This window comes from Rhincodon typus, chromosome 2 (assembly GCF_021869965.1).
Source record: "Rhincodon typus isolate 14 chromosome 2, sRhiTyp1.1, whole genome shotgun sequence".
In the NCBI taxonomy this organism is placed as follows: domain Eukaryota; kingdom Metazoa; phylum Chordata; class Chondrichthyes; order Orectolobiformes; family Rhincodontidae; genus Rhincodon; species Rhincodon typus.
This window is the reverse complement of record NC_063333.1, coordinates 139,140,639-139,154,047: the sequence shown is the minus strand read 5'-3', so window position 1 is coordinate 139,154,047 and position 13,409 is coordinate 139,140,639. Positions and strand designations below refer to the sequence as shown.

The 13,409-nt window shown below is 39.5% G+C and overlaps 1 protein-coding gene across 4 annotated transcripts in view; it reads right to left on the bottom strand.

Annotated features, from left to right (window-relative positions):
* The window catches only part of fars2 (phenylalanyl-tRNA synthetase 2, mitochondrial), a 290,463-nt gene extending 277,607 nt beyond the window's left edge, over positions 1-12,856 (bottom strand). For 3 of the 4 annotated variants that reach the window (XR_007265638.1, XM_048617034.1, XM_048617024.1), the window contains exons 1-2: positions 12,230-12,852; positions 8,734-8,893 (exon numbers count right to left, since the gene is read on the bottom strand). Coding sequence is in view for 3 of the 4 variants with exons in the window: in XM_048617034.1 (XP_048472991.1) it covers positions 8,734-8,893; positions 12,230-12,844 (775 nt within the window). In the remaining variant the exon portion in view is untranslated. Of the gene's footprint in view, positions 1-8,733; positions 8,894-12,229 lie in introns of all 4 variants that reach the window. The other variant, XM_048617041.1, reaches the window with a different exon arrangement.
* Between the last annotated feature and the right edge of the window lie 553 nt (positions 12,857-13,409).

Here is a 13,409-nt window from a genome sequence, read left to right as displayed (position 1 = left end):
GGTGAATAGTCAAGGTCTTTTCTCCAGGAAACTGTTGCTTTGCATTGGCAATCATATTTGGATAATTTTAGCCCCATTGCAGTTAGTCCAAAGAGGGCCTTAGGAAAAGATGCAGTGACTTCAAAAACTGAAATGGGGGAACTGTGAAGTCTAATTGGGCAGTTGAATTGGCTGAGCACCCAAACAAGGCGAGATGCCAGTATTGAGCCCTCACAGTTGAGTACATCTATGAAAAATCCCAAGATGGGAGATATTATTTGGGCAAACAAAACATTGAAAAAAGTAAAACTGAAGTGTTGTGTTTTGAAATTGCCATGAAGGGGAATGCCAGGAACATTACACTTTTTGTTTTTAGTGATGTTCTTATGCAAATCTCTATGATGGGCTCTCAAGTACAAGAAAGTTTAGAATTTTTCTTTTGGGAGGGGGAAATAAATTTTGGCCTTTAGCTTGGGAAACTGAAAGGATCAGAAAAATAGTAAAAAATATCTTAGCAGCAAAAATTTTTGCTCTTTTTGAGGCAGCAGACATGGCATTTTTCTTGATGAAAACATTTCAAAATTTTAAAAAAAGAATTCAGCAGCAATACCAACATTCAATGCTATGTCATAAATAAGTCATTATGGCAATATGTACATTCAATGGAATATGTAAATGATGTAAAAGACTGAGGACTGGTATTGCATTTTTAAAACTAATGCGGGAGAATGGAGAATTCCTCAAATTTAAATGGATGGATAGAAGCAGTCAGTTATCTGATTGCTTTACAAAGAAAGGAGCAAGCTCCAAGAAACTACATGAAATACAGGACAAGAGATATTTGGAACATAAATGTACACTATAAAAAAGAAGAAACATAGTATGTTGTTATTTTGCTCAATAAGTGGTCATTTGTATTTTTTGCTTAATTTCTCATTATTATATACATTAATTTTTTTTAAATTTAGCAGAGCCTGTTATTATCTAGTAGGGTCTTGCAGGGATGCTTGAGACTAAATAGAACTAGGATACAGATGATGGCCACACATTGAGGATAATGCGATAAGAACTTAATTGGGCATATGTTATAGAGAACATAAAATCAGTTATGATGGAGCTGATGGTTCACAGTTGGAATAAAACTCTCACCTGGAAAGCATAAGCCTGGACTCTGTCTAACCAACATTTTAAACTCTGGTCTTATCATCTCTCCCCCTGACTGGATCCACCTCAACATTGATCCCCTGATGTGAACTGCCCAATGTACCCTAAGTTCTCACCCATTTAACTGTCATTCTAACTCCCACAGCTGTGTGTCCCACCACCTGGCACCCTATCCCCTCATCCATCTGCCACCCAATCCCCCACAACTGGCATCCCACATCTTCACTATATCACTCACTCACCTGGCACTAACTCTTCACACCCTCCTGCTACATGCACCCCACCCACGTTACCATAACCCCTCACTTATCTTACTCTCTGCTAGTTGGAGTGATAGCTGGTATATAGGAAGATGGTTGTGAATGTTGGAGTCAGTCTTCTCAGCTCCAGGACATCTCTGCAGGAGTTCCTCAGCTTAGTATCCTAGGACCAACAATCTGAAGATTTGGTTCAGCTGTCTGTCTCCATGGCATTACACTACACAAGTGCCAGGTAAAGACTATTGCCAAGAAGAGACAATCTAATCATTACTCTTTGATACTTAATGGTATTACGAACACTAAATACCTTACTAGCAACATCCTGGGGTGACCACTGACCAGAAATTGAACCAGAATAAACAGAAATATCTTGTCTACAAGAGGAGATTAGGAATCCTGCAGCAATTAACTCACCTCCGGACTCCCCAAAGCCTGTCCATCATCTACAAGGCACAAATCAGAACTGTGATGAATTATTTCCCACCTATCTCGATGTTGCTGGAGCTGCACTCAATCAAGAAACTTGACTCTGTCACTATGGGTGCGCCTACAGCAAATGAACTGCAGCAGTTCAAGAAGGCAATTCAACACCACCTTCTCAAGAGCAACTGGAGATGGGCAATAAATGCTGGCCCAGCGAGCAAAACCCCCATTCATTGAACAAAGAAAAAAACCTCACACGCTTAGCTTCTCTCAGTAGCTGTCAAAAGTAAATTTGGGACGTTTAAATCTGGAACATAGCATTAATCTTCTCCTCTTCTGCCTTTGTAGATTGTTTTCCGGAAAAAAACTGCTTTGGCTGTGAAGATTCCTCGCCTGGAAGTTCATCTAAAAACTCTAAAAGGTTAGTAGGCAACTTTGAGACTCATTTGGTTTGGAAAAAGGGGTTCCAACCCCGAGCAGAAGATTCAGGTTATTATTTCAAATCTGTGTATTTTACATTTTTTTTCAGGTTCCTGCCATGTGCAGTATTTTGCTTACCCAATAAGGTATATCAGCTGAACCTCAAAGTGTATTTGATTCTGGAACTACAAGTCAACAGGTGTCACTCAAAGAAAATCGAGTTTGTAAAGTAACCTTTCATATCGTACTTTTGCCAAAGTAACTTTCTACCAGTGCTGGTCCACTTAAGTTTCTGATCAAAGATTTCAAATCTCAGGATGGACACTGGATAATTTAAATTCAGTGAATGCAGTCTTGAAATAAAAGTCAGTATCAATAATGATGACCATAAAACTGCAAGGCTGTCATAAAAACCCATCTGGTTTAAACAACATATTACTGCACCTGCTTATCATCCTCTAGCTAAAGGCACTTTCTTTCTCTAATGATAAGTACTCAGGATAAAGTAACGAATCCTGGTTAGTACTCAAACATTAACTGTAAAACATACTATTAACTTGTTCAATTTCCCACAGTCTGATCTCAGTTATGTTTCCCATAAAACAAAACTGTGGTCAACAATCTAGGAAGTATTGTGGCAGCATCTCCTGCATAGGCCAAGTATAGAGAAGAATATAAAAATCTGTACTTTTCAAGTCATAAACGAAGATCATAACCAATCCTATATTCCAGTTGTAGTGACTGTAAAGAGGTCAGCAAGGTGGACTTCACAGAATACAAGTTCCCTGATTGGGGCTGTTAATTTGGTCGAATCAAATAATTGAAAAAAAAAATCGACAAGATAGTGGAGGAGTAGGACGCTTCAGCTGGAGCTCATCTGCTCCGTTTGTTTTTCTTTGTTTCTCTTTTGTCTTTTCTTCCTGCTGTTCTCTCATTGGCCTCCTGGCCTCAGACCTCCTGGGCTCTGACCTTCAGGCCTCAACTCCCAGCCTCCGACCGCAAGGCCACAGTGCCTCGACGCCCCGGCCTCCGACCTTGTGGCCTCGGAACTCCCAGCCACTGACCTTATTGCCTTGGACCTCATGGCATCTGCTCAGACCCAACGAGGCATTCTCTTGGCCTAGTGTAACGGCCTGGCATGGAGGCCTGCCGGCCCAGAGTGGCAATCTCTTGGCCTAGCATGGCAGTCACTCGGGCCAATGTGGAGTCCTCTTGACCCGGCATGGTGATCTCCCAGAGCCCATCTTGGGGGTCTCTTGGCCTGGCGTGGCTTCAGCATGGACTTCCCACCTCGAGGCGAATCCAGAGCAATCTTCCAGACTTGTGAACCCTGAGCTGAAGCCCAGCACAGTCTAGAGGCTAGGTGCCAGAATGGACTGGGTTGGAAGACCATTGTACTGAACATGTTTTTTTCTCCATTCTATAAATTTATTCCTAAAATTTGCAATGCTAGACTTTTTAACTTCGCTGTTTTTGTAAGAACTCTAACTGAAGAAGCTGTACAGAGGGATCTTGTACTTAAGATGGTGCTGTAAGTGCTGACTTATTCATTTGAGTACATGTAACAATAAAGCTAATTCTAATACTGTTAAAAAAAGGAATCAGGGAGCCCTTGTGGACAGATAGAAAGAGGAGTATCAGACATCTTAATAAGAGGGAGCTGGATCAGTGCCAAGGACTATCCATGTGTAAATCAAAGGTGACTTGGTGACAGGATGCCGAGCTCTATGAAGTTATTTCAGTGGCAATGAGAGTAAAGCACATCCTGAAGAACTCACTCCAACAGTTGTCTTTGAATTGGGATAAGCATTGCTTGCATCACACTGTTTTGAGAAGTCTTGAGTCGTTCGAATCTCCTGTTGAAGACTAGGCCCAGCACATGAAAAGAACGCATTATTTTTTCCCAGGCAAATGACAAGTAATTCTCCTGACAGCTTGTGGACCCATAGCATTCTTGTTTATTAGGAGCCTGACTTTCCTGAGGCAGGAAAGAATTGACAGATTTGAAAGAATTGACAGATTTAATAAAGGAATATTATGACCACAAGCCTCCTCTAATTCTGAGATGTTATCGGTTTTACTGGGCAATTTGAGAAGTAGGTAAATCTGTCTCAGGGTTTTTGTCTAGGTTAAGACAACTGGCAGAGACATGCGACTTTGGTTTAACCTCTCATGAGATGCTGAGACACCATTTGGTATGTAGGATTAATGATGTACCCATGCAAAAGTGCTGACTAGCTGAAGCCCAACTGGTCTTCGAACAGGGCTACAACTAGTTTTATAATTGGAAAATGTGGCAAGTGGAGTATATAAGTTGCAGGGTATTCCTATGAAAGTGGACACCCTCACCAATCCAACTAAGCTTGGGGAACACCACTTGAGTGCAGGCAATTACACAGCCTCACTCAGGACACACCTTGAACAGAGGCTAGATCAGCCCACAGCAAAACCCCAAAATAAAGCCAAATGGTCAAAATTTTCTTTAAGGTCAAGGCCTGCAAAACATTGTAGTTGCTGCCAGTATGCGGATTCAAGCCAACAAAGGAGTCCCACTAGATGAAATGGAGTAAGAGAACTCATAAGTCAATATGCAGGAGAGTGCACCAACATCTGAACTGGAACAGTTAAATTGCTTGTCAATATCCAAATCAGACCAATCAAAATAAACGTCCGGTTAAACAGTCACCCAGTTCTAAAAGAAGTTGATACTGGCATGCCATTTCAGTGATTACAGAACCAGTCTTTAATGAAGTTGGATCATGAATGATGCTGGTAGAGTTCAACCAGTATCTGGTAGCAACCTTTCAGTACAGATTTCAGCATTGGCAGTAATTTGCTCCTTAAAATTGTTCTCTCTGCTTTGCAGCTTCTCTCTACCTTCCTCTAACAACCAACCTCTCTCCCCACATTTTTCTTGCAGCTTCCCCTACACCTGTCTTACACCTTTTCCCATTTTAAATTTCTGGCAGACTCTTTACTTCCTCACATCTTTTGCAATGTCCTCCATCACCACATTCCTCTTGCAGACTCCTACTCTCCTCACTTATCCTTTCAGCCTTTCTCTTCTCACATTCATCTAGCAGCCACCTTCTCACACATCCCTGCCCTTGCAACTTTCTTCCACCACATCTCCCACTGCAGCATCCTCATTCCCTTTTGTAGCCACCTTCTCCCCCTCACATTTCCTGACTTGCACACCCTCTGTTCACCAACTCCCCCATCAAAAGGCAGCTCTTATCATTCATTCCCTCTGCTCTGATCCTCACTTCTCCTCAAGCCAGCTCTTTGTTCATATCTCTTGGCCCCCATTCCTCGCAGAATGTTCCTCTAGTGCCTCCCTCAATGCCAGCAACAACTTTCTTCATTTCTCACTGCTCCTCCAATATCAGAGTATTTCTCTCTTCTGTTCAGCAGCCTCCAGGGGAGGTCCATGATTGGAGGTTCCTCATGTTAGACTAGTTAACAAGGTTAGATCACATGGAACAGAGGGAGAACTAGCTATTTGGATACAGAACTGGTTTGAAGGTAGAAAACAGAGGGTGGAGGGCTGCTTTTCAGACTGGATACCTGTGATCAGCAGTGTGCCACGAGGATCGGAACATAGGAGGTATGGTTAGTAAGTTTCTAGATGACACCAAAGCTGGAGGTATGGTGGGCAGTGAAGATTACCTCCAAGTACAATGGGATCTTGATCAGATGGGTTCAATGGGCAGGATTTTTATACACTTAATGGTAAGGTCCTGGGGAGTGTTGCTGAAACAAAGAGACCTTGGAGTGCAGGTTCGTAGTTCCTTGAAAGTAGAGTCACAGGCAGACAGGATAGTGCTGGTGACATTTGGTATGCTTGCCTTTATTGGTCAGCGTATTCTGTATAGGCGTTGGAAGGTCATGTTGCAGCTGCACAGGACATTAGTTAGGCCAATATTGGAATACTGCATGCAGTTCTGGTCTCCCTCCTATAGGAATGATGTTGTTAAACTTGAAAGGGTTGAGAAAAGATTTACAAGGATGTTGCCAGGGTTGGAAGGTTTGAGCTATAGGAAGAGGCTGAACGGGCTGGAGCTATTTTCCTTGGAACGTCAGAGGCTGAGGGGTGGCCTTATAGAGGCTTATAAAATCATGAAGGACATGGATAGAATAAATAGACAAGATCTTTTCCCTGAGGTGAGAGAATCCAAAACTAGAGGGCATGGGTTTAGGTTGAGAGGGGAAAGATTTAAAAGGGATCTAAGGGGCAATTTTTTCATGCCGAAGCTGGTGCGTGTATGGAACGAGCTGCCAGAGGAAGTGGTGTAGGCTGGTACAATTACAACATTTAAAAGGCATCTGCATGGGTATATGAATAGGAAGCGTTTAGAGGGATATGGGCCAAATGCTGACAAATGGGTCGAGATTTATTTAGGATATCTGGTTAGCATGGACAAGTTGGGCCGAAGGGTCTGTTTCCATGTTGTATATCTCTAATATTCTACGGCTAAGTTGGCCCTCACCATTCCCTTCCATTCAGTATACAGAAGTGGCTTTTCTCGGATTTATCACCCTGTTTGTGCAATTTTCTGGAAGACTTTGGAACTTTAGGAAGTGGTTCTGCCCACCGACCGAGTCTATTTTCAGCGTTGAAGCAAATAATTGATCATTAGAATGTGAAGTTCAAATGCTCAAATTGAAATTGTACTCAGCATAAAGAATATGCTCCAACTGGGACATATTTGTACAACATGTCTTTTTTCAGTTAAACACATCATGTACTGACTGAATCTAAAACAAAACAAAGCACATTAATAATTGAGGATATAAAGTTGTGACATTATGTTACTCAGCTGGTAATCCAGAGTCTGGGTTATTCATCGAACACGAGTTCAACTTCCACTATAGCAACTGAGGATTCAAATTCAATTAAACAAATCAGAAACAAGAAACTAGCATCAGTCCATAAAATTACTATATTGTCATAAAAACCCATTTTGTTTACAAATTAACTTCAGGAAGTAAACTTGCCATCTTTACCTGGTCTTCTTACCTAGTATTTCATACCTCTTGATTTCAGATCAAGAATTTGCAACCTATGACTCCAGAGCTGCATGTGGCTCTTTAATACCACATTTGTAACTTCCAATGTTTTCAGTTGGATCACAGTAACAGGAAAATAACTTTAAAAATTAAGTAAGCACCATGCTTTTATTGTGAGGATAAAAACTGAACCATTATGCTGCACTTCAGATTCAAATTATTTGTGAACAGAAACATGCTCAAAAGAAACCAGCTTCATTGGCTTGGCTACTGGCTTTTGATGGGTCTAGGAATAGTTTTATTCTTTCTAATGTAACCGGGAAGATAAATCACTGCATTCTCAACGTTACTACAAGGAACCTTTTTTAATCGGTTACCAAAAATACTGTCAAAATTCTACCTATTGTAAGTATGGTAGGATTATTTCATTGATGAAAGTAAACTTAAAAAAGTCAAACAATATGATGGAAATTGGGTTCCTCTTTGAAACGGAATTCTTTTACTACTCCATATTTAGTATTTTCTGTATAAGCATGCGTGTTACATTAGTAATGAGCCTTCTACAAATATAAAAAGACGTCCAGCATGAGGGGAATAAAGGGAAAGGTCATAAGAATCACTGAGGACACGTGGATTTATGTCAAAGATTTATTGGATGCTATGCTACCTTGTACGATTTCAGTGTCTAATGAGAAAAGAAGAGATGAGCCATCACCTTGTTGGATGAACACCAGAAGTTTGAGGGGATAACAAAGACTGTTAATACCAAAGAATGCAAAACAATTCGGTCCAAACTGTAGCAATCCACCACTCCTGCTTCTCCATTCTCCAGAGCACCTTCAGATCGGTAGAAAGTGTTCTCATATGTCATAAGTCATACATTTCCTTTCTTTATCTGATTAAATAATCTATTATAACTTAACTGTTGCTTCTTAACAAATACAATATGCTATCTAAAAATTGCTTACAAATGGCTGACTGCCTTTATTAGATAAGTGATCACGACTCACCTACTTCCCCAGAATCTAACAAATATGACCAGTCAGAGAAAGCGCTGGTTTGATTTCACTTTTCTTTTCCAAAATGATACCTAAATTTAATGCAATTATTTTTATTACATGTGCAAACTATGCATTCCACCAGAGATGGTTAGTAATTTGCCAAGAATTTGCGTCAGACATGCTGAATTTTCATCTTGTGGCTTTCAATAGCTTTCATTTTGGGCAACTTTTTAAAAAATCTGTTCCAGTGAAAAAGGTTGCAGAGTCCATTCCAGATCCACAACAATAGTGTTGACTTAATTATCCTCTGAAATGACCTAGCAAGGTACAGGGTTGTATACAAGATGTTAACTGCAAATGAGCAATAAATGCTTGTCTTATCAGTGTCACCAGATTTTGAATTAATTCAATAAAGCATGAAAGTCACATGCAAGCATTAAGGTTAGATCATGTATTGATTATTGTAATTTACATACCTTTCCCAAACAGGTGTATCATGACTTTCTTTAGAGTCTGCTTTAAGTCAAATTCAAGTAGTTTAACAGCCTCGAGTGTATGTCTTTCTTGCTTACAGGGTGTGCGGCATCCCTTCTCAAAAATGCAAAGTTCTTCACCATTTTTAACATTAGCAAACAACTGAAAAAAAGAAGATTATTTGGTTAGGTAAGTTATACGAACTAGAAAATGTGATTTAACAATCACTTAGAGAATGGTACTTACCCCCAATACTTTAGTTTTGTTTTGAAAATGCCATAGGTTAATCCTAATAAAGTAATTCCATCAGTTTAAAGAAAAATACAATAAAGATATGCAGGACTGATTTTGCAATATAGCAAGTTTCATGTAACATTTTTGATGGACAAATTGGCTTAAAAATTCAGCAATGACAATGGTGATTTCAATATACATGAGGTCCCTGACTTATGAACTCGATTCCATGCAGAGGTGTAATTTTAAAGATCTGGCGTACAAACCTCTCCTGTACTTATGAATGGCCAAATTATATTGTCCTGCATTGTATTCCAACTTGTGTCCAAATTGAATTGCAAATGGGCTCAGGACAGAACCTGTTTGCAAACTGGAGACTGCCCGTATATAGCTGTTTACATACTGTTTATTTACATCATTACACAAGCCCTGATACCACATCTGGTCAGTGACAAGTGCTGTTTTGTAGCAAATCATATTTAAAAATTACCTCATAAATAAAATTACTTTATAAATACTTTCAGTGATCCTGCCTACACAAATCTCTAGGGTAGAGAATTCAAAATATTCACTACCCTCTAGGAGAAGAAATTCCTTTGTATCTCAGTTTTAAATGAATGTCCCTTTTGTTCTTTAACTATGTCCCTAATTTGAAATGCCTCCACTAATGGAAACATCTGCTTAACATCTACTCTGTCAAGCTCGTCAGAATCTTGTATGTTTCAGCAAAATCACACTTCATTCTTCTAAATACCCATAAATAAAGGCCTAACCTGTTTAACCATTCTTGATAAGTAAACACCTTTGTCCCAAAAATGAGCTTAGTGAATCTATTTTCAACTGCTTCAAATTAGCACATCCTTTCTTAAATACAGGGATCAAAACTGTACACAATACTCCAGGACCTGCCTCACCAAAATCATGTACAGTTGTAACAAGACTTCCCTGTTTTTAAAACTCCATTCTCTCGAGCAATAAAGATCAAAATTAAATTTGCTTTCTTAATTACTTGTTGCATCAGCACACTCACATTGTGTGTTTCATGCACAAAAACAGCCAGATCCCTCTGTGCCACACTTTTTGGAATCTCGCCCCATTTGAATAATTGTCTGCCTTTTGATTCTTCCTACCAAAGTGCGTGACTTCACCCTTTACTCACACAGTTTTTGCCACTCACTCAACCTAGATCCCCCTGCAGATTCTTTCTGTCCTCATCATAACCTGTCCTCCCACTTCTTTATGCATTGTTACCAAATATGGATACAATACACACTGCCCCGTCTGCCAAGTCACTAATATAGATAGTAAATAATTGATGCTCCTTGTGGTACTCTATTGGTTAAATATCTTTCCGACCTGAAAAGGACCCATTAATCCCAACTCTGCCTTGTGTGTGTTAACCAACACTTAATCCATGATAAAGCATTACCCCCAAGACTATTAGATCCCACCTTATGCAGTAACCATTAATGTACACCACTCTTGCAAATTTGTTAAATATGATTGCCCTTTCATAAAAACACATTGCTCTCTTTTATTATGTTATGCTTCTCTAAACTTCCTGCTTTTCCTTCCTTAATAACGGACTAGCATTTTCCCAATAACAGATGTTGAGATAACTAGCCTATACATAGTTTCTTGCTTTGGTCTCTCTCCCTCCTTGAAATGGGAGTCATATTAGCAGTTTTCCAATCTGCTAAAACCTTTGGGAATCAAATGAGTTCTGGAATATCTCGATCAATGCCTCTGCTATCTCTGGTGACACCTTCCTTAAAACCTCTGGATACAGGCCATCAGGCCTGGGTGACTTGTCTATCTTCAATCCCATTAGATTATCAAATACTTTGTCCCAACTGATAAAGACTGCTATAAGACCTTTCGTCCCATTAGAAACTTGCTTTCATAATCATAGAGATGTGCAGCACGGAAACAGACCCGTCGTCCAATTCGTCCATGCCAACCTGGCACTCTAAATTACTCTAGTCTCATTTGCCAGCATTTGGCCCACATTCCTCTAAAATCTTCTTATTCATATACCCATCCAGATGCCTTTTAAATGTTGTAATTGTACCAGCCTTCACCACTTCCTATGGCAACTCATTCCATACACGCACCACTCTCTACAAGAAAAAGTTATCCTTTAGGTCCTTTTTAAATCTTTCCCTTCTCACCTTAAATCTATGCCCTCTAGTTTTGGGCTCCCCCATTCCGGTGAAAAAACCTTGTTTATTTACCTTATCCATGCCCCTCATGATTTTATAAGCCTCTATAAAGTCACCCCTCAGCCTCCAACGCTCCATGGAAAATAGCCCCAGTCTTTTATTGTATCCCTGGATTGTTTACAGTGTCCTCCACCATGTATACTGATGCCAAATTTTGGCTCAAATTATCAGCCATTTCTCTGGTCCCAACTATCAATTCCTCAGCCGCAGCTTCCAAGTGTCCAACACTCACTTTAGCTACTCTGTCTTCTTGTACCCTTTGAAGCTCTTGTTGTTTGTATTTTTTGCCAGTTTACTTTCATGATCAATGTTCTTCCTTTTTATTAGCTTTTTAGTCATCTGTTGCTAAATCCTAATACAATCCCAATTCTCTGGCCTACCACTCATTTTTGCCACTTTGAATGCTTTAGTTTTCAACTGGATACGCCCCTTGACAAACTTCGTTAACCATGGGTGGTTATCTAGTCCTTCTTTCTGATCAGAATAAATTTTTGTTATAGTGATGAAATATCTGTTTAAATGTCAGCTACTGTTCATCTACTGACCTTTCCCTTAGTCCATTTTCCCAGGTTGCTTGAGACAAATTTTTCTTCACACCTCTGTAGTTGTTCTTATTTAAGTTGACAACACTATTTTGAGACCCGAGTTGCTCTCCCCAAAATTAATTTCAAATTTTATTCACGTTATTATTGCTAACGCCGAGGGTCCTTCACTACAATGTCTCATATTACACATTACTTTTTCTAAAATAGCCTGTTCCCGGGTATGTTGTGCAATGATTTTTGTTTTTGTTTGTTTCAGATCTCTGCAGTTCTGAGGAAGGGTCACCGGACCCGAAACGTTAAGTCTGATTTTTTCTTCACAGATGCTGCCAGACCTGCTGAGCTTTTCCAGCAACTCCTGTTTTTGTCTCTGCAGTTCTTTGTTTTACAACATGGTAAAAGATACTGGCCTTTATCCACTGACAAAACCAAACAATAAAAATTCTGCTTGATGCAAATGTTTAAGAGGTAACTAAGGAATAATATCAGTCAACTCTTACCTCATGTTTTGAAAATAGTCTGACCCCTTCCATTTGATGGAAGACTGGATAGTGGCTGCTGTCAATTTCATCTCGCCGATAGACATCGCCCACTACCAGAAATGCATTGAGGCCTGCACGAATAAGATCATGCTGATGAGCAGATGTATGAGCCCGGAGCATATTAGTTTGATTCAGGTAAAAGTTATCTCCTTTCTTCCTGCTTGCGTGATCCACTGGTATGAGCAAACTGTCAAAGTTCTGCTCTGTGGTAACCACAGGAGACAGGTTATCATACACTGAAAACATTGGATTTCTATTACGATTCAAATACTGCGTATAAAAATGTTTCTTAATGCGTTCTTTAATGAGCCATAAAGGATGATTTCTTTGGTTATGTAAACTTTTCCCCACTTTGGACAATATTTTTGGTGTAATATTTGTATAATCATCTCGGCAGTAGAATTTCCCGAAGACTTCAATCAAGTCAGAAGATGTTGTACTAGCTGCTGGACCTGATGTTACGCATCTGAGCTGCTTTATATTTCCACCAGCATCTCTTGATTGCAACTGAAGAAACCGTAAAGCCTTTTGAAACTGCAGATATGACAGGAATTTACGAGGTATCTTCATCATTGTTGATCCAACCTGGGGAAATAAAGTTGCTTAGCTCCAATATTCAACTTGTACATCACTCATATGCATAGAATAACAAAAGGACCATAAGAATATTAGAATTCAGCATCTCCAACTGATACACATTGGAACAAAATATCATATTTATGAACTTTGGACATGTTGGATGTAGATTTTTTCCAAGTACCATTGTTAATTCAGTTTAGCCAATAATGTTGACATGGATTAATAAAGAAGATAAACAAACAAAATACTTGGGAAAACTCCAGGAAGATGCCAAATGTTTTTGTTTCATCACATTCAGTATTTCATTGCAAATTATCAAAGATCTTGGAATGAATGAACAATGTTGATATCAGAAATTCAGAAAATAGTGAGTAACAAGATTCCGTTATAATGTAAAATAACTGCAAAAGGTTAACTGAAACTAGACAGAAAAGTTCATTTTCACAAGGTGACTGAAATGCTAGTGAGAAAAGGAGGAATTAAAGGAAGTTTTTTTTTGTTCATTGCAGTTTATTATGATGTGCAAGAGGTGTGAATCAGACAACAGAGACTTCTTGTG